This window comes from Onychomys torridus, chromosome 2 (assembly GCF_903995425.1).
Source record: "Onychomys torridus chromosome 2, mOncTor1.1, whole genome shotgun sequence".
Lineage (NCBI taxonomy): Eukaryota > Metazoa > Chordata > Mammalia > Rodentia > Cricetidae > Onychomys > Onychomys torridus.
In genome coordinates, this window is record NC_050444.1 from 138,141,890 (window position 1) to 138,165,610 (window position 23,721).

General features: G+C 52.9%; 1 protein-coding gene across 1 annotated transcript; it reads left to right on the forward strand.

Annotated features, from left to right (window-relative positions):
- Positions 1 to 3,449: 3,449 nt before the first annotated feature.
- Pou3f1 (POU class 3 homeobox 1) lies at positions 3,450 to 6,449 on the forward strand. Its single transcript, XM_036178427.1, has one exon. It carries the CDS (start codon positions 3,502 to 3,504, stop codon positions 4,855 to 4,857), a length of 1,356 nt encoding a protein of 451 aa, XP_036034320.1. The 5' UTR covers positions 3,450 to 3,501; the 3' UTR covers positions 4,858 to 6,449.
- Positions 6,450 to 23,721: the final 17,272 nt, after the last annotated feature.

Genomic DNA, 23,721 nt, shown 5'->3' on the forward strand with positions numbered 1-23,721 from the left:
GAGTGCACATCTCCAGGCATGTCTTCTCTGTCCCATCTGCACCAACCAAGAAGTGCCTGACTTCCGTGTGTACACCGTGGCTGTGCAGTGTGGTTATAAAGATAAGTTCTCCCTGGGTCTGTGAAGGTAATGATCCTAGAGCAGTGGTTCTCAGCCTTTCCAGTGCTACAGCCTTTTAATAGAGTTCCTCATGGTGTGGTGACCCCAACCATAAAATTATCGCCGTTGCTACTTCATAGCTGTGATTTTGCTACTGTTATGAATTGTCATGTAAACATCTGTGTTTTCTGATGATGTTAGGCAACCCCTGTGAAAGGGTCATTTGACCCAAAGGGGTCTTCAACTCACAGGTCTAGAACTGCTGTCCTAGAGATAGGGGCCATTCTGGTAGTACAAGTATGTGCCAGGGGCCTATGATGGTCATCACACAATCTCCAAGAACAAGAAGGGAAAGGATTCCAAGATTTTCAATGACAAACTGAACTCCGAGGAAAAGTGAGACTCAAAACCTAAATTCCCAACTCAAAATTAAGAATTTTACCTTTCCTAGTTCATGCTGCTGCTCACCCCCGGGGCAGCATCCACTAAGGACAGGAAGGACACTTAAATTACATCCTTTGTTACAGCCTTGGAGCCTCAGAGCAAGCCTAAGATGATGCTTGCATCACTGTTCCCACTTTAAGATGGAGAAGCCGTAGCTCCAAGAAGCAAGTGATTCACACAGGCTGCTTGCTTATAGGAATGTTAGCCTAGGGACTGAGATGTGCTGGGCCACAAGCTGAACCTTGGATACTGCTTTACTGCAGATAACCCCCTGTTCAGCACAGACCTGGGAACACAGCTTCCAGCTAGCCCTGACCTGCCTACAAGCATGGCCAGAGATAAGGCTATAGGCCATCTTTGCCCTGAAGGCCAAAACTGCCACTTCTTGCAACCTACAGCAATGCGAAGGATGAGTAGGTCAGCATTAGTAAGGCTCAGCTCTGCTCTATACTCTGAAGATGCTGTCATTAGCTCCCCCAGGGGTTAAGGCACAGGCCAAATGAAGATCCTCGCACATGGATCACTGTTCTTCAAGCCTCAGTGGTAACCCCACAATTTGTATGGTATAACATCTGTCTGCTGTCCAGACATTTCCCATCCTCCAGCAGGATCAGAGGTAGATGTACAGAATCTCAGACTGTCAAAGCTGGAAGAGCAAAGAAGGTCAACTGGTCCAAATCCTACAGCCCACTGTACAAACGAGGAAACAGACTTAGTGGTCCAGCCAGCCGACACCAACAAGAGGAAAGAGCAGGGCAAAAAGCCCTTTGTGGGGTGTGGGGGCACCCCCACTGTCTCACACCACTCTGCCCACCTTAGAGAGACAGGAGGACTGTCAGATATCGTCAGTCCCAATTTACAAAAAGGGAAACCAAATTTAGAGAAAAGAGCTCAGAGTGCTCTTACCGGGAAGGCAGAGGAAGCTGTAGTTTGAACCCAGTCTTCAGAGGAACGCAGGCCTGGTTAGGGTGGGTGGGCACTAGAGACTTCAGCTATAGGACTCCGAGCCTTGGTTCTGCCCTTCTTAGGTCTGGGAGAAAGCTTAACCAGGTAAGTGGACCAAGAGAACCTGAGCTGCCTCAAGGTGACTACTTCCTGGACCAAGTTCCAGGAAAACCCAGCCTTCCTATCTGGGTTCAGACACCAGAATCCATCACATCTCCTGCAGCTAGAACGGGACCTGAAGATGCCTGTTCAGGACTGTGGCCAGTAATCAGACAGTCCTGACCTCTTCCATCCTTCCCTTGGGGGCTAGCCTGGGGCTGTGGGGCATTCAGGGCTCAGAGGACACTGTCTATACCCAGGGTAACTCTTACCACTGTCACCTTTGTTCGCTGAGATCATCCCCACAGCAGCTGCCTTCAGAGCCCTTGGATCCTTTCTTCAAATGCATAGGCTTCATTCCACAGTCCTGAGTAGACCTGTCCAGTAAGGCCACAGCTAGGCCCCCAGCCTGGCACCCTGGGACCTCTAAATCACCCTGAAGCAAGATTAGGGGTAGAAGAGGGTCTAGCAGTGGATGGAAACCCAGCGCCGAAACAGGCAAAGTATTGAGCCACGTAGGGTAAAGAAGCACAGACCAGCTGCAGCTGAGGCCCTGCCCCACTAAGGATCCTTAGGGGGGACTCCAAAGACGGGCAGAGATGAACAGATTGGCCGCATCCCACTGTCCACTTCTCCACCAAGGACACCTCGATCTCAATTCCCTACCAGACAAGTCCGAGTTGGCTCCACCGGAGGATGGACAGCTGCCAGCCTACACATTGAATTTCTAAACTGTCCTTCCCTGAGTCAGTCCTCCCGTCCTCTCCTGCAAGTTTCCCGCCTGTATGACCCTATCATAACCAGCGCCAATGACCGACAACCGGTTCAAGCTGGGAGGAAACATCACGAAAAGGCTACAACAGAGCAGGACGGGGCCCAGTGTCCATTCCCCACCCACTGGTGGCGCTTTCTCCGGAACCAGTCTCCACCTCGAAATCCTCTCATTCAAGAACCCCGGAGCACAGCTGGTTACTGGAGCTAGCATCTCGGCTTGAGCCTCTGCCGCCCGCTGTCCTGGCGCGATACCGCCCACGCGGTACTCACCTGGCCTCGGTGCCTAGGAGAACGAAGGAGAGCCGGCGAAAGGCGTGAAGCCCGAGCCGATCCAACTCTGTCCGTTCCTGCTGCACTTTCAGGGCCGCAGAGGTCCGAGTAGTTGTAACGTTGAGTCTAGAGAGAGAAGGGGAAAGACAGAGACCGTGGGAGCGGCGCGAAGGGGAGCGCACTGTGCGACCTGGATGTCGCAAGAGGCGAGGCCGCGGAGGTGAGCAGCCGCGCGGTACCGAGCCGGGAAGCCACGCCGCCTCGCTCTCGCTGCAGCCCACACTCGCGGGATCCTGGCCCACAGGCAGCGGCGCAGCGCTGAGTGCCGGGCTGAGTCTCTACTCGGAGCCGGAGCGCCTCCCGGAGCCCGCAATCCCCCCGCCCCATTGGGAAGCGGGAGGAAATTCAGCTTGTGTGGAACGTGGGACCGACCGGGCTCCGAGTCTCCCGCGCTGCGGGGAAAGCGGGGCCCACGCAGCGGGGACCAGAGGGGGTGCGGTCCCAGTGCCACCCCCGCGCCACTCCCCACGTGGCGGCCGCGCCCCCGGGGCGTGAATGTGTACGCGGACGGTGTAGGGAGGGGTCATGAATGAAGCACCAGCGGCCAATCAGCACGGCCGGCGCGCGGGACCCCGGCAGCAAGGCCCAATGGCGAGCTCTGGGCTCCAGGCCCCGGCGGCGGGCGGGCGCGGGGGGCGGAGGCCGGGGCCGGGGGGCGGGAGGCGGCTCCGCGGGCAGCCAATGGGCGGCGGGAGGGGTGGGGCTCAAGAGCGCCCAGCGGGTCCCGGCTTTAAGCCGGCGGAGCGCGGCGGCGGGGCCCGCAGACGGAGCGAGGCGGCGGCGGCGGCGCGGCGCAGGGCGCGGGGCGGCATGGCCACCACCGCGCAGTACCTGCCGCGGGGCCCCGGCGGCGGAGCCGGCGGCACCGGGCCGCTCATGCATCCCGATGCCGCAGCGGCGGCGGCAGCGGCGGCGGCCGCCGAACGGCTGCACGCGGGGGCCGCGTACCGCGAAGTGCAGAAGCTGATGCACCACGAGTGGCTGGGCGCGGGCGCGGGCCACCCTGTGGGCCTAGCGCACCCCCAGTGGCTACCCACGGGAGGAGGCGGCGGCGGCGACTGGGCCGGCGGCCCGCACCTGGAACACGGCAAAGCGGGCGGTGGCGGCACCGGCCGAGCCGACGACGGCGGCGGCGGCGGCGGTTTCCACGCCCGCTTGGTGCACCAAGGGGCGGCCCACGCGGGCGCGGCATGGGCACAGAGCGGCACAGCGCACCACCTGGGCCCCGCCATGTCGCCGTCGCCCGGGGCAGGTGGGGGCCACCAACCCCAGCCGCTGGGGCTGTACGCGCAGGCGGCCTACCCCGGTGGCGGCGGCGGCGGCCTGGCCGGGATGCTGGCGGCGGGCGGTGGCGGCGCGGGACCCGGCCTGCACCACGCGCTGCACGAGGACGGCCACGAGGCACAGCTGGAGCCGTCGCCGCCGCCGCACCTGGGCGCACACGGACACGCACACGGACATGCACACGCGGGAGGCCTTCACGCGGCGGCGGCGCACCTGCACCCAGGCGCGGGCGGTGGTGGCTCGTCCGTGGGCGAGCACTCGGACGAGGATGCTCCCAGCTCCGACGACCTGGAGCAGTTCGCCAAGCAGTTCAAGCAACGGCGCATCAAGCTGGGCTTCACCCAGGCCGACGTGGGGCTGGCGCTAGGCACACTCTACGGTAACGTGTTCTCGCAGACCACCATCTGCCGCTTCGAGGCCCTGCAGCTGAGCTTCAAGAACATGTGCAAGCTCAAGCCGCTGCTCAACAAGTGGCTGGAGGAGACCGACTCGTCCAGCGGCAGTCCCACCAACCTGGACAAGATCGCGGCTCAGGGCCGCAAGCGCAAGAAGCGCACGTCCATTGAGGTGGGGGTCAAAGGCGCGCTCGAGAGCCACTTTCTCAAGTGTCCCAAGCCTTCTGCGCACGAGATCACCGGCCTGGCCGACAGCCTGCAGCTGGAGAAGGAGGTGGTGCGTGTCTGGTTCTGCAACCGGCGGCAGAAGGAGAAGCGCATGACCCCCGCGGCCGGCGCGGGCCACCCGCCCATGGACGACGTTTACGCGCCTGGGGAGCTGGGGCCTGGTGGGGGCGGCGCGTCGCCACCCTCTGCGCCCCCGCCACCTCCTCCGGCTGCGCTGCACCACCACCACCACCACACACTGCCCGGCTCAGTGCAGTGACCCTGTGGGCTGGGTTCTCCACCGGCGCAGCGGTGCCTCCGGCGCGCAGTCGGCCCGCGCGGCCTGGACTCCTTTTTGTTGTTGTTGTTTATTCGGTTGCTTTGGATTTTACAAAAAGGAAAAAAAAAAAAAAAAAAAAAAAAGCCCAGAAACTTTTAAACAAAACCAAACACCCCGGACCGAACCCCTCTCCGGCGAGCGGCGAAGGGCGGCCGAGAGGCTGTGTCGCCCGAATCCCGGGAGAGAGCAGCGAAGATCCGGAATGCGCCAACTCAGTCTGGGCGCCCTCTGCCCACTGCCTGCTCCCTGTCCCCATACCCTCGACGACCCCCGCCCCTGCCCCCGGGCTGTTCGGGGCCGGATCCCGGCAGCGGCCTCCCCACAGCGAAAGGTAACGCGGTGCGGGGTTAGGGATTCCCGGGAGAAAGGACGAAGAGAGGAGAGTCCCCAGCAGCTCTCCCGGGCTCAGGACTCCCCGTAGCCTGCAGGTCACGGGTGGGGGGCTGTCACTTTATTCTCTCCGCGCCTGTTCTCTCGCACCAGGATTTGCCCCACCCCCTCACCCTTTCTCCGGGCTTGGTTTTTTACGGTTTTTATTTATTCGTGGAGCCTCTCGGCTCCTGGGGTCCTTCTAACTCCGCCCGCGCCCTTAATTTAAATCGCTGTATACTGTATTTATCGGGGCCCCGGAGGGGAGGCCGCGAGAGCCGCATCTGTGTATAAAAGCAGGAAATAGCCAAAGCTTTAATCTAGCCTAATTTATTTTCCCTTTCTCTTACCCTCTCCTCCTTCCTCCAAGAACGCAAAACAAAAACAAACAAAAAAAACTAACAAAAAAAATTTTTTGAGTGTTCATTTTCGTTTCGTTTTACCCGAGCCTTCGGCTCGGTTCCTGGCCTAGCGGAGAGGGTCTGCGCTCCCACGCACACCCGGGTGGGAAGGGGCATCTCCACCCGCAAGACCAAGCACGCACCGCGGGCCGCCGCTTCCCCGCCGGGCCCTGCCCCTCCTGGCCTTAACGAACGAAACTTGGAAAAGTTGGAACTATTTTTTAACCAGCTGTAGAAATAAACCATGCCCCCCAAGAACCTTCCGCCTGATTCCCTACCGCTTCCCCCTGCTTTCTTTCCAGCCCCCTCGGGATGCTGGGGGAACCCTGGAGAGAAATTCTCCAAATTTGGGGTGAGGTGGGAACCATGTAAATATGTGAGATATGTACACACTGGCAAGGGGGGGGGGAAGAAACATTTTGTGCTTGGTTTTTATTTTTTGGTTTTCTGGGTTGTTGCCCCTCCCCATCCTAAAGGGTTTTGTACACCCGACTAAACCGAAAAAGATATTTTAATATGGTTTCCTGATTTCTGACCCATCTCTATTTATTTTCTGGATGTGTTCGGAGCTTCCCCCTTCATCATCTCTTCATCTGTTTGTTAAGGTTTGAGCTTAAATTTTGTTATTTTTATTATTTTTGAAACAATGTTTGGTGCATTCTCTTTGTATCTTTATTGCAAAAAAAAATAATAATGTAGACTGGGAAGTTCCCTTTCTATTTATGTTATAGTAAATATTTTATTACTCACATAAACATGTACCCCAGGGCTGTGTCCTGTTCTCTTTACTGCTAGGGCTTGTTTTGTGGGAAGGGGTGAGATTCCCCTCCCTGGTCCCTTCTCCTGAAGTTCTGGGCTCAGAGAGGAGAGGAACCACCGGCCTTCTTCCGGGTTGGTGTGGGGGGCGGGGGGACTGCCTGTTGCTTGGTCAAACAGTTGGGCACCTGGCACAAGCACACCAGTCCAGAGAAAATGATTCATATTCCTTTGCCATTGACTTCTGGGACCAGGTCAGGGCCTAGGACAGGAAACCAGTGACACCACATGGAACTTGGGGTCAGAGCCAAAGAAGCCACTCATCTCTTCCTGGATTATCAGCCTTGAATTTGTTTCCCTGGCCTGACACCCCAACCCCTATCATTGATTTCACCTTGCACTTCATGTGCAGGGTCCAAGCCAAGTTTCATCATGGGGCAGATGGGAACCTGGTCAAGCTCTTCCATCGTATCCCAACTGGTTCTCCATCCAAACAAATGGTACCCAAGCCCACCTAGATACATTGGACATCTGGTGGGAGTTCAGACTGAGGTCCATTCAGTGGTCCTGCATGACTAAGTCGGCTTGGGAGGGAGTCCTGCCTGTTTGCTTGGACAAATCTAGTTCTGTTTGCAAACAAACCACACCAGTTCCAGCCACTCTTGGAGAGAAGTAGGGATGCAAACCATGGTGTGGCAAGGGGCTTGCTACATCTCCTAGGGCAGACACCGAAGAGCAGCACAGAGGGGAGAGAGAAGTGTGCTGATGGACGGGAGACCGCAGGGCTGTGTGTGCATCGGGACCTGAAGGGAAACCGTCTGAGATATTCTCTTAATTCTTCTGTAGCAGCATCCCCTCAGAGAGCCCCTATACTGGGGGCAGGTCTCAATTCAGCTCAAAACCCAAGTAAGCTGGCATCCCAGTCAAGATATGTTCCTCCTTTAAGACTCTTCCCGTTTCTACCGTAGTCCATGGTTCTCCCTTCTCAGGAGAAATCATACAAGGTCCCTCCTAATCTGAGGAGCAAAGCTTGAAGGCAAGGTGGCTTGTCTGGGGAGAAAGGTGTGTCCCTGCTGCAGGGGTATATGGAGGCTTGCAGGCCCCAGAAGCTGCTCAAGTCTGGGCCTTTGGAGAGCCCTTGGCTCTAGCTGGTGGGCTGAGTGATGCCTAGAGTCAGGTATTTCAGGAGCCCAAACTGGTGCTTCCTGGCCAGGCTGGGACCTTGGGATAACCATGCTGGGTCCTGGTGGCTTTTCTGGGTTCTGCCCCTTGAGTCGGAGGAGGTCTTGTCTCTCCAAGCACAAAGGCGCCTGCATTTTCCAAAAGCTCAGCTCACTCTCTGCTCCTTTTAATTTTTTTTAAATTATTTCTTTTAGTTCATGAATAGCCCTGTGATGGGCACCAGAGTCCCTGCTGTTCCTCCTGTCCCTGCTGAGTCTCCTAGTCCTTCTCAAGGAAGAGACAAGACTTGTGGGCCAGCGGGGTGACGGCACAGTTGTTGACCACCCTACCTCAGCTTCTCATTTTGTGCTCCATTAAATACAAAACTTTGAAGCCATCCCATATTCCTCCCAACTCCCTAGTTCTCCACCCCTGTATTTGTCCCTGTCTTGGAGGGTCCCAAAATGGAAGCAAAGGAAACTTGGCTTCCCAGCCCCTGTCAGCCTGGAGTCTGCCGGTTTTGAGATTAGAAAGGCCTTGGGGAAGACAGGGACCTTTCACTGGCCTCTTGCCTACAGCTGACACCAATTGATTGATTGATTTCCTAATTGTCTGCTTAATCTTGTACAAGAGGGTGGGCTTATTATTTCAGCAAGTCAACTCAAAAATAGAAAAACAATGCAGCTTCCCTCCCAAGAACCCAAGGCAACTGAGGAATAGAACAAAAAGAAGAGAAAGGTGGAGAAGGGTGGGAGAAATTTCTGAAGTGCAAGGATTTTGCTTAATGAGACACCAGCCGGGGGTAACTACCCAGTGATAACCCCTCCATAGCAGAAGGCCCTGGGGCTTCTTCCTCCAGACTCCTACTCCAGACAACCTGGGAACCTAGAGTCCTAATCCCTTGGCAAAATAGTTTAAGAAAGGCACATCAGTTGTAGGCGTCTGTATCTCCTGTAGACAAATCTGTCTACCTGCTTGTTCCAGAGTTCCCCAGACTTTTCATTTGTCCAAGAGTGGCACGTGTCCCTAATCTTAAAGAAGCCCAACTTTCCATGGCAAACTTGCAATTTCAGAGGCTCTCTCACCTTTTACACTCAAACAAAATTATTTCTTGTAATCATGTAGCCACAGATCGGCGGAACTCGACGGGTCCCAGGAGAACATCCACCTGCTGATGTTTGTGTATTCTGTTTCATGTGTGAAAATCCAGAGCTGATCCCAGAGCCACGTGGTAGGGGGGATCCATATTATATTGAAAATCAGATCTAGAGCATTTGCAGGGGTAAGGAAGGGGCTGTTTAACACTAAAAAGAAGGAAGGTAGCTATCGTGGTTACCTGGTCACCTGTGGTCATGAAGGCAAGCCCAGAAGCACTGAGCACTGAGCACATTGATATTCTCCCTCACCTGCTGCCCCAAGTTATACAACCTCTGTGTTGCCTGGCAGTAAGTCCCAAGCAACCATCCCTTATCCCTAGAATCGTCTACCTGACTTCTGTAGTGCCCACTTGGAGCCACAGGCTCAGGGACTGTGAAGGGGGAGATAAAATAATGTGATCCACCCAGGGCCAGTCTTCTTCCTTCCTGAACTCCCCACAGCAAGGCTTGAGCTCCATTTGAACCACCCAGGCAGAGGGTAGAGCAAAAGGGAGTTATAGGTCCAGCTACTCCCATAAGTTTAGCCAAGAAGATCTTCCCAGGGTCTCAGATTAGAGACTACTGCCAGAGATGGCTTAGAGACACTTCAGTTTTGTCCTCTCCTGTCATATGTGAAGGCCCTGGAGTTTGTGTTTCCTAGGTCCACCAGGGCTTCCCTGGTGCTGCTCAAGGCTCCACGTGAGAGGACTGCCCTCTATTGGTCTCTGAGCTGGGACATGACACCAGTCACCAGAAACACCTCATTGTTGAGCATGCCTCCTCCCAAGTCAACTTCAAGGTTGATTACTCCACAGGCTTTGCCAGCTAGAGCAGAGCTGACTGCAGGCCCCAACGGAAGCAATGCTGCTTCACATACAGACAAAAATATGCTTGTGAGCTTTCCCTTTCTATCTACCAACTGTCCATTCACACAGCCACGCTCAGAAACCCACTACCACACACTGCCTCTTCTATCTCTCATACTCACACACATCCCCATCACTCCTCTCACCAGATCAACAGCTTACACACACACACACACACACACACACACACACACACACACACACACGGCTTTACCCACATTACCCTTCCCCCTTCCAGACCCAGCTTTCTGGTGGTTGGCACTGAACTCTTGGGAGTCTAGGTACCTGGCCCTGTGTACTATTTGATTAAACACACACCACCTTCCACTGTCACGTTTAGCCAGACCCTCTCCTTTCCAGATTTCTAAGCACTTACCCCACAAACCACTTTCTAAATACATCCCTGCCCATCATTGCCCCAGCTCCTCCCAGATCTCTTTCTCTTCCTTTCAGATAATTAAAGTTAGGCTGTGTGTTTGTATGTGTGTGTGATCTTATTTTTTAAACACACACCCCCACACATACATATGCGTGTATATATACAAACACACACAGCAATTAGCTCTCCCCATTCCACCATCATCCTTGAACAGTAAAACCTAGCTATGCACAGGCCCCAACGTGGCCCTATGATGAACCCAGTTTTGTTCTCTCTCTCTCTCTCTCTCTCTCTCTCTCTCTCTCTCTCTCTCTCACACACACACACACACACACACACACACACACACACACAGTGTTTCACAAAATAATACCCACTACACTACAAGAGTATAACCCACCCCCTGCTTTCCACCTCCCTTCAGAGCATTTTAATGGCCTCTCCTCAAATGACCCAAGGACCAGGAGCATTGTGCTACAACCCTTCCCCTGCCCACCCCATCTCCAACCACACACAGCAGTGGACACATCTCCCTGCTGAGCCTGACCAGGGTGGGACTGGGTATTATTAGGCTATAGAGACAGCACGGAGGCATATGGTCTCGTACACAAGAAATAATGTTCATGTTAAATCAGACCTCATGCATAATGCATGGTGCCTGATCTCACATTATTTTGGGTGTTCGTCAAAATCAGTGTTCTTTCTTGTGAGGGCTCCTGAAAAGAAGGGGAAAGGCGTTTGCTAATTACACCCACAGCCTGGACCCAGGAATCCCAAAGTGCCCTGGGAGCATCCTCTGCCCCACTTGGCCCACCAGTGGGTCCTGTCCCTCTCTTCCACTCAGTCTTCCCACATGGAAAGAGGGCTTGCCTTGGGTTTGTAGCAGGCATAAGGCCTCGTGTTATTTTTATTTCTTTTCTCTCGGCTCTCTGTCCCTGGAGGCTTCTGGGGAATAGCGGCGGCTCCGTGGCACTCACACCCGATTCATTTGCCGTTTTATGAACTCCCGGTTGATTCATCGCCTCCCTAAGTCAATGATTCACTCCTGATGGCTTTTCAGAAATCCTTCTTGAAGGGCTCCTGATTATTCAGCTTTGAACAGGAGCCTGAGCCAAAGCAGACCTGGACCCTGCACTGCCACTGTTCCCTGGACCTGGAGTCACACTCTTTGGGCTTTTGCAGAAGCTGAGCTGGGGAAGAGGGAGGACTTCCTCCATGCAGAAGCTGGGAGAATCCACCCAAGCAGCTCCCAGCCAGATCTAGTCTATGGCAATGCCCCCTTCTGCTTCTGTGGATCGCCTGCCTTCTCATAGGTCATCAAAGTCCCAAGAAACTTGTTGTGACTCTGGGGGCAGAGCACAGAGTGTGAGCGTAGGGGCTGTGGAACAAAACAGACCTGGATGCGAGTCCTACCTCCGTCTTTCATCAGCTGTGTGACCGTAAGCCAGCAGCTCACATTTCCATCCTCCATTTCCGGGTATTTTGACAATGGCCGTTCTGTGCTGTAGAGTTGTTTTGAGAATTAAGTGGGATAATGCACACAACATTTAGTGTAAGTGACGAATAAAAACAAATTTGTCTTATTCTGAGGCCTGAGCTCAGAAGTTACTGTATAGGGAAGAACACCATAAGATAATGATCTCTGGCCGGGGACCCCATTTTGTCCAAGGGCACTTTTACAAAATACATACATACCCAGCACCCACCTTATGTTTTATGTGTGCTGTCTTACACAATATAGCCCCATTTTATAAAAGAGGAAACTGGAGCCCAGACAGTGTCCATAGCTTAACCAAGGCAGCAAGACCAGTGCATGGCAGCACTCAGGACAGAAACCATTTTATCTGACTCCTGAGCCCCAGTTCTTTTTATACTAAGGCCAACAGCAAAAATAGTAGTCAATGCTTGAGTGTTTATTTAAAGCATGGAAAGCTCCAGAACCTGGGTGTGGAAATTGAGAACCAAGGGTGTTAGAATCTGTGCCCCCCCTCTCCACTACCTAGAATCAATAAATCCACGAGGCTAAGAAAGTTGGGTAACTCGCTTAAGAGAGCTTGGATGATCGGGAAGTTCTCCAGATTGGTCCTTTCCAAGCCTCCACATACTGAGATGGAGACCTAGCACCTGCCCAGGCATTCATCCTGGTGCACCTACTCATGACCTGTGTGTGAGTCTTCTGGAAAGTTCCCGAAACTCCCTCTACCTCAGTTTCCTCTTCTGTAAATGAAAGTAACAACATCTGCCCCATAAAACTGCAGTGGGGACTTGATGAGAGATGATACACAACATAAACACTTAGAGCCTGGCATGTCACAAGAGCACATTAAATGTTAGCTGTAAAAAAATAATTTTATATGTACAGTGTATATATTGCTGAGCTGTTGCGGGAAAATAATAATAATGTCAAGTGCTTCCCTTACACCCCCTGCCTAAAATGATTCCTCTTCATTCATGAAACCATTGTAGGAAATTCAAGTGTGAAATCTCCACTCCCAGTCCACAGGTGAGGAAACTGAGGTCTAAGGAGATTAAAGGTCTTTCTCAGGGTGACCCAGAAAATCAGTGATAGGTGCTGCTTTTTTTATTATTATTAATTTTTTTCACTTATTTGATAGGTGCTGCTTTTAAGCCTATTGCCTACTTCCATTTTGTGGCAACCTTACTTCTCCAACCATGTCTACTAAGGCTATAATGTTAAGTACTAGTACTGTGTACCAAGGCTTTGTACTGGGCTCTGCAGAAAGAGCACCCAGAGGCATTAAGCTAGGCTGTAAAGAATGGGTAAAGATTTGCTTAGGAGTCCCTGGATCATGGCCCTGATCCCAATGACTCAGCCCCTGAACCCCCAGACCCCATTCACTTGCCCATCCTGAACTCTGACCTTTCTGTCTTTCCTGCCCTGTTCAGGACCTCCAGCAGGCCCTGGCACATTTTTTTACCCTAGCACAAGATTCAGAGCAGGGTGAGGGTCTCTAAACCTAATGGGGTCACAAACCATGAGACTAAGTCTAACTGAAGTTTCCTTTGGTTCTCCATGACTGCAGTCCTGGCCAGAGGTTAACCACTAAGCCATTTAGTAGGGTACCTCAGCCTTAGATACTTGGGTCCTGGTCTCACAAATTGGGTCACTGGTCACGATGGACCTCAGAATATGAAATAAGCAATCCCTCATTCATTTACCCATCAGTCCATTCTACAGTCATCCACTCATCCATTCATGAAGCCACCCACCTACCATGCAGCCATTCATCCACCTACCCTTAAACTACCTATTCAACTACCCACCCACCCATCTGCCATCCAGTCATCCAATCATCCAGCTTAACAGAGGCAGAGAAGACCAGTGCCTCTAACCTCAACACCCTTCTAGCTAGGTCTCATGCCCTCTAGGCCCCTCAGCCGTATAGGGTGGGTATATGGACATGGGAGCCAATGGGAAAATGATGTGGAAAAAAAACAATGAAATCTGTTGTGTCTCAGAAATTGTGTGTATCAAAGTGCTGGGACCCTCCACACTCCGCTTATTTTCCCAGGGCTTCAAAGAAGGTGCAGTCCATACGGCCTCTGGCATCAGCTCGTATAACCTTAGGATTCCCCTTAGCTCTCATTTCTTACCCCAAGAATGTCAAGTGCTGACCTAAATGTAAGGGGTTCCAAAGGGCACTGGGGAGAGGGACTTAACAACATAGCCTCTACCGAGGCCAGTACTGGATTGCCTTTTTCTTTTGAAAATGGCTGGCACTAAGCACCAGGGAGATATAAGGTGATGTTCTGTTCCCAGCCTGTTACTACCTGGATGTATAACTTGGGACAAATCCCTGCCATACCATCACCTCAGTCTCCACCAGTGCTATATGGGGGTCTTCCCAGTTTTGAGAACTTTGCCTGCCTTCTAGCCTGGGTGGGCCTGCTTCTTTGACAATGGGGCTTCTCTAACCAGCCCACACAAGAGGAAGGATAGGAGATGACGTGGTTGGTGTTCAGAGCCCTGAGGACTCAGCTCTGGTTATTCAGCCCCCCTCCCCTGACACAAACAATCCTCAGTCACCTCCCCCTCTTGCTCCCCAGAATCTGGGCACAGCTGGAGCCTGCTATGCCATAGCCACCCCATGAATCACCCCTCTATGGTCCCCGGGGGAGTGGTCCAGGGAGCATCCTACGCTCCAGGAGGAGTGAGGGCCAGAACTGCAACCCTCAAGCAGGCAGTGTCCACAGAAACAATGGGGGCCTGTGGCTAACAGCCGGAATGCAGCCATTGTCCTGCCCTGGCCCCCAACCCCAAGGCCTCAGGTCCCCAGGCCAGGCAGGCTGGCGTGGATCAGTGCGTCAGACTCTTGTGTACCAGAGCTGGGCACACATGACCTGCAGCTTGCCTTCTCTGGTTAGGCAGGAGGGTAGACTGATGGGCCAGACCCCACCTCCACAGCCAACCTCACAAAGGATCCTCCTGCACAGAATGAGAAGCAAGATAGGACCCACGGGAGCAAAGGCAACCTCTTACCTACTCATCCCTGGGATACTCTGAGACTAGCAGCTCTGAGACCCAAGCTATACATCACAGTGGGGAGGGGACCACATTAGAATAATGCAGGATTAGAGTGAGGTTGCTATAGCGACGTATTAGGGCAATACATCTAGGGAGCCCCAGCCCCTTGGTGATGTATGGCTCTGCTCAGCTGTGGGGAGCAGGGGGAGGGGACCTGTCCCGCCCCTCCAAGGGAGAGCAGACACCAAGCACTCTACTGGAGAAGAACATCTGCATCAGACACTTAAAAATAGGCATCTCAGAACCCTGTCAAGGCTGAAAGGAATACCCTGCCAACCCCCACATTCCCACTGTCCTCCACATTCAACTTGGTGTCAACTTCAAATCTCAGCTCTAACCTTAGCCTAGGTGTCTGCCTATGTTCCATCCCTAACCCCAGCTCATAAGGTAGCACTAAGCCTCCAGCCCAGCTCCTCCAGGCTCCGTTTGTTTATTGCTAAGGACCAGTGCCATACTATCTCCTTGAACATCTGATGGGATTCATAGGACTTGATTGGGGGGGATGGAGTTGAAGGTCAAAGAAGGGAATAGAGCTAGGTGACGGAGCACACCTTTTATCCCAGCTCTCCAGAGGCAGAGACAGATCTCTGTGAGTTCAAGACTAGCCTGATCTACAGAGTGAGTTCCAGGACAACCAAGGCTACACAGAGAAACCCTGTTTTAAAAAAAAGGGGGGGGGGCAGTCAGGCAGTGGTGGCACACGCCTTTAATCCCAGCACTCGGGAGGCAGAGGCAGGTGGATCTCTGTGAGTTCAAGGCTAGCCTGGGATACAGAGTGAGTTCCAGGACAGGCTCCAAAGCTACACAGAGGAACCCTGTCTCAAAAAAAACCAAACAAACAAAATTTTTTTTTTTTTTAATTTTTAAAAGGGGTGGGGGAGAAGGGAAGGAGATGGGATAGTCCACAAATTTTCCTCAGGCAAGCCACTGGAAACCTCACCTGAGTGAAACCCAGGGAGCAAGTCTTAGGCACATGCACTGTCCCTTCTCACCAGAGGCCTCTTGTGCTGACTGACACCTGGCATCCCATTCCATCTAATCCAAGCCTACCCAGCTTCCCTGTCCCTGATCTCAGGGCCATAGAGAGGCTGAACAGCTGGCTCTCCTGGAAAGAAGAAAAGAAGAAAGGGGGGGGGGGTAGTGAGGCTGCCAACAAAGAAATACAAAAAAAAGAAAGAAGAAGAAAGAGAAGAAAAAAAGAAAAGAAAAAAATTCTTCACATAACATTTGTACTGGTGTGTGACAATGTCAGATGGCAGGCTGCCTTCCAAGCACACTGTCAGGTCATTTGTATTGGCTTGCCCACCTCTGAAGCCCTGGACCTCAGCTCCTCGGGGACATGGTGGGGGGAGATTCTTTAGAGAAAACTCCTGTTTCTCCACCTACCTCAAAATCGTGGTGGAAGGAGGAAGTAGGAAAATCTGCTTCCGAAGCGCTCTCTCTCTCTCTCTCTCTCTCTCTCTCTCTCTCTCTCTCTCTCTCTCTCGACTTTCCACACATACTCCATCTGCGTATTGTGTTTGTGCACGCGTGTGCGTGTACATGCCCTGCTTCCTCCTCAAATGATATCTTTATAGTTCATTCACTGAGTGCAATAATGACATAATTCCCCAAATCCTTCCATTTTGTTATTTGGTTTGTTCTGTTTTGAGATAGATTCTTGCCGCATGGCCCAGACTGGCCTTAAACTCAATACCCTCCTGTTTCTGCCTCAAAAGTGCTGAGATTTTTTTTGAAAATGTGAGGCACCATGCTGACTTTATCCCTTTTTTGGAAGAGGTTCTGGTCAAAGCCTGGGCTCCGGGTGGAACAAGAAGATGTGTCCATAAGAGTTGGTCTCCATCACAGCCATCACCTCCAGAAATAAGGAAGACCCAGATCAAAGAATAATGCAGAGTAGAGGACCCTTTACACAGCCTCGCCCCAGTGCTATCCTCCAAAGAAGAAACAAGGTCTTCACTCCTGATTGGGAAGAATTTACAAACGGAATTTCCTTCTCTCCCTATCTTGCAGCCGGTGTGTGTCTCTCTTCTCACGGTCAGCCAGACACACACAAATACACTTACAATGCACACACTCTCACACGTGGTGGAACAGAAGAAAGACCGAAAAGAGGAGGTAGGAGGAGGCCAGAGTGTGTGCCCGGAGGGCAGTTCCTGGGGTCGGGTGGCAGGGTGCCCAGGGTACTGAGTGGGCAGGAGACCTCATGGCTTCCTCTCTTCTCCAGCCAGCGACCAAAGGTCAGCTCAGGCGGCTCAGCCACGTGCAGTCCACCCACAGCCCTGCTCAGGTCATGTGAGACCAGGACTGAAGCTTTGTCAACACTCCATTGTCTCCCAAAGCCCAGCCTATGTGCCAGGGAAAAACCCTCTTCAGCCCAGGCTAGCTGGTCAGTCTCCCGAGCGTGATCAGCTCCCAAAGGGATGCCTCACTCCGCTCAGGAGTCCTTCAGTCTTCGTCATGATGATAGTGATGCCCAGAAGGACCCCATTCCTCTTTGGGACTTCACACCATCCTCAAGAAGTGGGGAGGAGGGGCCTTCCTTGGAATTGAGAGAGGGAGCAAAGGGAAGAAGGGCCATTTTTCCCTGTTCTCTTAGGGGTGGATAGGCCACCATGTGACCCCAGCCCCCCCACCTCACCCATTCCACAGATGCTCTGGGGGGAAAGAGAGCAGAGCGGAGAAGGCTTAAACATGGCCCTGAAGGTCATCGTGCACGTCAGCACTGGGAGGGGCCCCGGAGCCCCTTGTGTCCTGGCTTCCAGCCTGGACCACAACACAGGCTCCATTGACTCCTGTGTACCCTCTTTCCCAAGATGCCCACAAAGTCGTGGGCTCATGGTTCCTGCCCACAGGCTCCTGAGCCACAGGATCCACCCAAGAAAAAGGCCAAGGTTGGCCAGAAGGGCAGACACTGCACCTGCACACGACTCTCCCAGGTCCAGGCTGAAGGTCATGGCCAACCTCTAGGCCCTGTCCTACCCAGTCTGGAATGGAGTCGAATGGAGACCCAGCTAGGGCACATCCTCTGCCAATGCCGTCTCTGCCTATCCATAGTCCTGTGTCTACTTTAAGGATACCCCCTGACTTGACTCCTGCCACTGAGATGGAAGGCAAAGCCACCCTGGTCCACTGTCTTACCAGGGGAGTCAGGTGAGGGAGGAGGGTTGTGCCTGGGGGAGGGGTACTGGAGGGAAGCTGGGGCTGAGGAGCTCCAGTAAGGGGAGGGCTGGCCCTGCCGGATGACAGAGAGATGATTAAACCCACAGAGAAGATTGATAAGGGAGCTAAACAGCTGCAACTCTGCAAGGTGGGCTGGGGACAAATCTCATCTTGTCCTGGCAGCGCTCACAGCACTGGGGGGCTGGGCCAGCCTGGCTGAGCTCATGACCTGTGCTAGCTCCACAACAGGAGCATAGGGGGTAGGGGCTAGAAGGCCACTCCCTGCTTCTCCCTCCCGGCCTCTGCTGATGGCTTCCAGAGCCCACCCCAGAGACCCCCACCCCCTTGGCACCTGGGCAGTGACCCCCTTCTCAGCAGTTCCCCTTCACCCACAGCATCTCTACCTCAGCTCCCACTCTCGTTATTATTAGATGTGATTTACAGCGGAAGCGCTGAGTCAGACAAACTGAGATTTCCCCTAGACAAGAGGCAGTGGGAGAGGAGAAGGGAGTCCAGGGGAGCTGGGCAGGGTCCTCAGGAGGGAGCCGGAAGCTGGGCTTGTGGGACTCCAACTTCCAGAATGAGCAGAGAGTTGTGTGCTGTTGTTTCTCTGGCCTGCTCTAGGACCAGGATCCTCACCTGGGACTCTTGGACATTCAGACCCCTTTTCTGACTTCTCACCTGACCTTTGAGCCTGTCTTGGGTACCCTCAGATTCCTCTTTACATGTTGAAGGGGTGAGCCCAGAAGCCCTGAAGTCTGGAGATGGAGTGATTCTACTGGGCCCTGTGTCCTCAGAATGGCTCTGAAGGTGGTCCCTGGCTCCCAGAGATTGAGAGAGGCAGTGCAAGGACCCAGGCCACCCCACCCCCAACTCTGCAAACAGAGACACTATCACTGAGTGCCGGGCAAGTGGGGTGGATGGGGGTGTCCAAAGGCCCTAGACTGCCAGCAGGAAGAGCACACATTTCTGCTTCCACCTTGTGCAGAAGAGAGTGGTGAGCAGGTCGGTCTCTGCTCCCTGGGTCTCTGACTCCCTGGCAGGGAGGAACTGGGCATTGTTGCCAAAAATAAACGTTCCTTCTCCCGCTCCCTGGCTCCCGGCTCCCGCTCATTAGGATGCGTGGCGTTTGGCTGTGGTCCCACACCTTGCAGCTCATTATAAATATGCAGTCGCTGCTGGCGCTACCCCAATCATCTCTGCAATCAGAGCTTTTAATTAGGTTAATTAAATTGTATCAAATCTCGCAGGGACGCAGTTCACTGATGCTGATGAGGCAGCCAAAACAGACCCCAGCTCCTTGGCTAATGAAGGCCTGCCTGAGCAGTGAGGGGGCAGGCACGCATAATAAAGGGGTACGTCCTCTGGGAGGAGCTGCTGCCCAGGCCCAGCTCTGGGCACCTGGTAAAGGGTCTTCATCTAGCAGGTTGGGCCCCAGCTGCAGTAGTCTCCCAACCCCAGGGACTATCAGCTTCGATGGAGAACCAACCAGGATAGCATCAGGAGCCAGGACAGGTGGGCAGTGTTAGGCCTAAGCACCTACCACCCCTACTACACAGTAAACTGTGTGTCTTGAGATCCACTGGCTCTATCTGGGAGCTTCTTACTTCTTCCACAGAATATTTTAACAAGGCTCAAAAGCAAGCGCTCTCTCTCTCTCTCTCTCTCTCTCTCTCTCTCTCTCTCTCTCTCACACACACACACACACAGAGAGAGAGAGAGAGAGAGAGAGAGAGAGAGAGAGAGAGAGAGAGAGAGATCTGTCACTGCCTCCTTGGTTGCCTTAGCCTGAGAAAGAGGCCAGGCTGAGGCTAGGAACCCCATCCCACTGCTAGCCTAGTCTCCATCTGCCATGAAGGCCATCTGCCCCTGGCAGGGGGTAGTTTATAATGCTACCAGCCAGAGACCGGAGGGGGTGGCACCCCCTTCCCTAGCTTCTATGTGCCAGATGGACCCTGTATTTTCCCACCTACCACTCTACCTAAAGAACCCTCTCTTGGGGAGAGACACTTGTCCCAGACCTACAGGATCAAATTAGCTATGGAAGAGAGGTGACTCCTTCCTAGTCTCTCCTCACCCTGAACTGACTGCTGCGTGCCCGGAATCTGCCACTGGCCACTAGAACCCATACAGCCCAGAGCTGGAGGAGCATGTGAAGGCCTTCCCCTAACTTGAAACAGAATGGCAGGTGCTGCCACCTCTGAAGGGGTCCCTGACACTGCCCAGCTGGACCTAGCCCTTTCCTCTTAACCCTTCAGTCTCTGGTTGTATCTCTGAGCAAATGAAGAGAAGATGGGGACTTTTTCAGCTCTTTCAAGGTGAAGTTGTCTTCTCCATAGGAGCTGCTTTTGGGGTATAGAAAAGGGTTTTGGGTGTTTTTTTTAATTTTTGATTTTTTTTTCTATTTTGTCTACCCAATAATGTGAAAACATGAAACTCGAAACCAACCCCCAACATTTGTCACCTCAGAGAGAAGCCTTTGGGGTAAGAAGAGGGGGGGGGGGGGGAAGCTGTAAATTAGTCAGACTGGCTCAGGGCAAGGGAGGGGAGTGCCCACCAGCCTCCAGGCACCAGGGTTTCATTAACACTGCCTATCTGAGCATGGCCATCGGGTGACAGACAATGAAGACAGGAGAAGGCTTCCTTCTCACCTTCCCTAAACCCCCAAACTCAGCAACCCCCTGCCGAGGTCCTAGGTTCCATTCTAGACTAGCCGCTACTACCACCTAGCAGAATCAAACTGCGTGACCTCCCAGCAGTAGAGTGTTCCTTCAGGTGACAGGATATGGCCAGCCATCACCTGCCCTAGGCCCATCAAGTTAGGCAGAGCAGATGGACAGGGAGAGCTGGTGGAGCTGAGACAGGCCCTCCAAAAATGCCGTTGACAGTGGGCCTGGGAAGAGGACACAAGGAGATTCCTTACATGGAGGCAGAAGCAGCCAAAGAGATGTTTCCTCTGGCCAGGCAGTCTGGGGGCAGACAAGCAGAAGCATGACCCGTACAGCCTCTTCTGGTCTCCTGAGTCTCAGAAGCAGACTTGGACTTTGGGGGGCAATGCTAAGGATCATGTCCAGGCCTTGCATATTCTAGGTCAAAGCTCTACCATTGAGTGACAGCCTGGCCACAGACCCAGGAACCGCAGCCTTGCTTTTCCTTGCTGCCCTTGTGCGCTGCTGCTCTGGCATCCATATGCTACAGACCCAGAAGCCAGTAGAGCTCTGCCAGCAAGGAGGCCCCATGACCTGGCTGGCTAGAGAGTGTACCCTCTGACCCCAGAAGGCAGCTGCAAAGCCCAAGAAACCTGCCAGCTCAGCCTCAGACAGCCTACCCCATTCCTCCACACATCTGCAGCTTTGGGCCAAGACTCCCACCCGAGGCTCAGTGCACCCTTTCCAATGCCCTGGCATGAGGCTTCGGGAACTGGCAAGCTGAGATGGCTTTGGGAGGAAGAGAGCCCAGAACCACGCCGACTTGCCTCATGGTTTCAAGTCCCAACAGGCCCTGGCCTCCCCGGCCTCCACAGGCAGGCAGAGCAGTCTGCATGTTGGCAGCTTCCCTGCTGAAGGACATGCAGCTTTGATTGTCCAGTGACCCACAGCCAGCAGCACGGGGAGACAGCAAGCCACAAGTCAACCCTCAGACCTCCACAAAAGATAACCCCCTACAACATCCCGGTGGACCTACCTCTGGGAAACCTGAGGCCTTGGGAAAGACCCTAAAGGTCCCTACAGGATCCTCATTAAAAGTGGGAAAGCCATGATTCATTTAGACTAAACGGAACAATCTTTTCCATGGAGCTCTCTTCTGTGGCATTAAATTCAATAAACAAATCCATACTCAGCATCTCTGGGGGGCAAGGAGGTTCCAGCAGAAGCTCCTTCCTTGGTAGACACCAGCTCACTGATAACCAGCCCAGAGAGAGGCAGCAGCTCCACCTGCTGGGCTCTTTCCCACCCAGCCGTTCCTTCCAAGGACGGAACATCAGAATTAGATTCTTCCACTGAAAAAAATCAAACAAGGCCTTGACACACTCCTGTTTTAATTGAAAGGACCCTAAGATGTGGCTATAAGCTGACTGAGCTGGCTTAGGAACTGTCTCTGGACAGATCCACAAGTTCCACAGGGTTCAGATGTCTGCTGCTTTGAAGTTTTGGCTTATGCCAAGACATGAACAAAACAAGAATACTGAGTCACAGGTAGGTTCTCCACTTCAACAGGCTACCCACAGACTCATGGCACAGCTAGAGTGGTATACCAAGTCAACAGGCCAAACCAACCGAGCCTGAGGAGGCTACAAAGAAAACAAACTCTCTTTCCTAGCGAATCTGTCTGTGGTCTATATACATTAGAGACTTGCCTTAAAACTGTGACCTAGCTGGGCGGTGGTGGTGCACGCCTTAAATCTCTGAGGAGGCCAGCCTAGTCAGTTCCAGAACAGCCAGAGCAACACTGTCTCAGGAGAGAAAAAGAAAAAGAAAAAGAAAAAAAAAAAGTGGCTTGGCCTCAGAATCCATGGATGTGTGACAGGTTAATGACTAGGGACCACTAATCTCTCCCCTTAAAAATTCTTGGGCCCCTTAGCCGGGCGGTGGTGGCACACGCCTTTAATCCCAGCACTTGGGAGACAGAGGCAGGTGGATGTCTGTGAGTTCGAGACCAGCCTGCTCTACAGACTGAGTTCCAGGATAGCCAGGACTGTTTCACAGAGAAATGCTGTCTTGAAAAAACAAAACAAAACAAACAAACAAACAAACAAAAATTCTTGGACCAGACATGGTGGCTCATATCTGTAATTCCAACACTTGGCAGTGAGTTATAATAGTAAGTTTGAGAGCAGCCCAGGCTAGTATAAGACCATGTCAAAAAATTAAAACAAGGCGAAGAGGTAGCTCAATAGTTAAGAGCACTTGCCACTCTGGAAGAGAATCAATCCTTGGGCCTCAGAGACAGTCAACAATAGCAACAAGACACCTAATCTTGTTCCTCTGGTTCTGATTACCTCCAGCTTGGAAGCTAGGGAACTCCAAACACAATGGGCTTTGCAGCCCCTTTGGACTGAGCACAAGCACCTTCAACCATCTCCATTGGTGTGTTGTGTGTGTGTGCACCCAGAAGGTGGATGTGTTCATACCTGTTTATGGGGCCTAAGTTGTTCCTGCCTCATGCCTCTGTTAGCCTGAAAGCCCATGCAGTTGTGTGTACTTTTGTGTGGGTGTACATTTATGAGAAGGTGGGCAGGTATACTCCCAATCTGCCCCCTTTCCTACCCAGGAATGGCAAGAACAGAACCATAGTGCCTGACAGCTTACCCCAGAACAGACCATTGTTTGGCCTGTTAACTCCTTAGAATGTCAAATTCCTTCCAGGAACTATCTGAAAACTCGACTCTCACCTTGCTCCAGCCAGGGTTTCCCAAAAGTGTTATCTATTGATAGAATCAAGACTCAGACCATTGGCACTAATTGAGCTCAGCTGGGGCTCCCAGATCTGAACCCCACAGTACACATTCTGAAAATCCTTTCATTCTAGGATTTATACAGGAACCCAGCAGCCATGTTACTTACTAACACATTCAACACACACACACACACACACACACACACACACACACACACACACACACACACACACAGTCCTGGAAAGATGACTCAGAGGTTAATAGCACTGGCTACTCTTCCAGAGGGCCTGGATTCAATTCTCAGAACGCACATGGCACTCACAATCAGCTATAATTTGTTTCAGGGGACCCCACACCCTCTTCTGGCCTCTGCAGGCACCAGGCATGCACATGGTGCAGACATAAAGGCAAAAAGCAGTCATACACACATTTAAAAAAAGAAAATCTATCAGACCAAGGCAGCCATTCCTCTCCAGGAAGTGGGGTGCGAAAAAGACTCCCAGAACCCTGTTCTCAGTTCTTCCACATCTTCTGCAAGCATGCTCAGTCCTGTTCTGACTGGCCATGACCTACCATCCCTATATATGGGCAAGGAAGCAAAGGGTGGGACCCAAGGAAGAGAAGAAAACA

Bases quoted from the DNA above. Each gene is read 5' to 3' on its own strand.
- Pou3f1 (XM_036178427.1), top strand. From the start codon at position 3,502: ATGGCCACCACCGCGCAGTACCTGCCGCGGGGCCCCGGCGGCGGAGCC.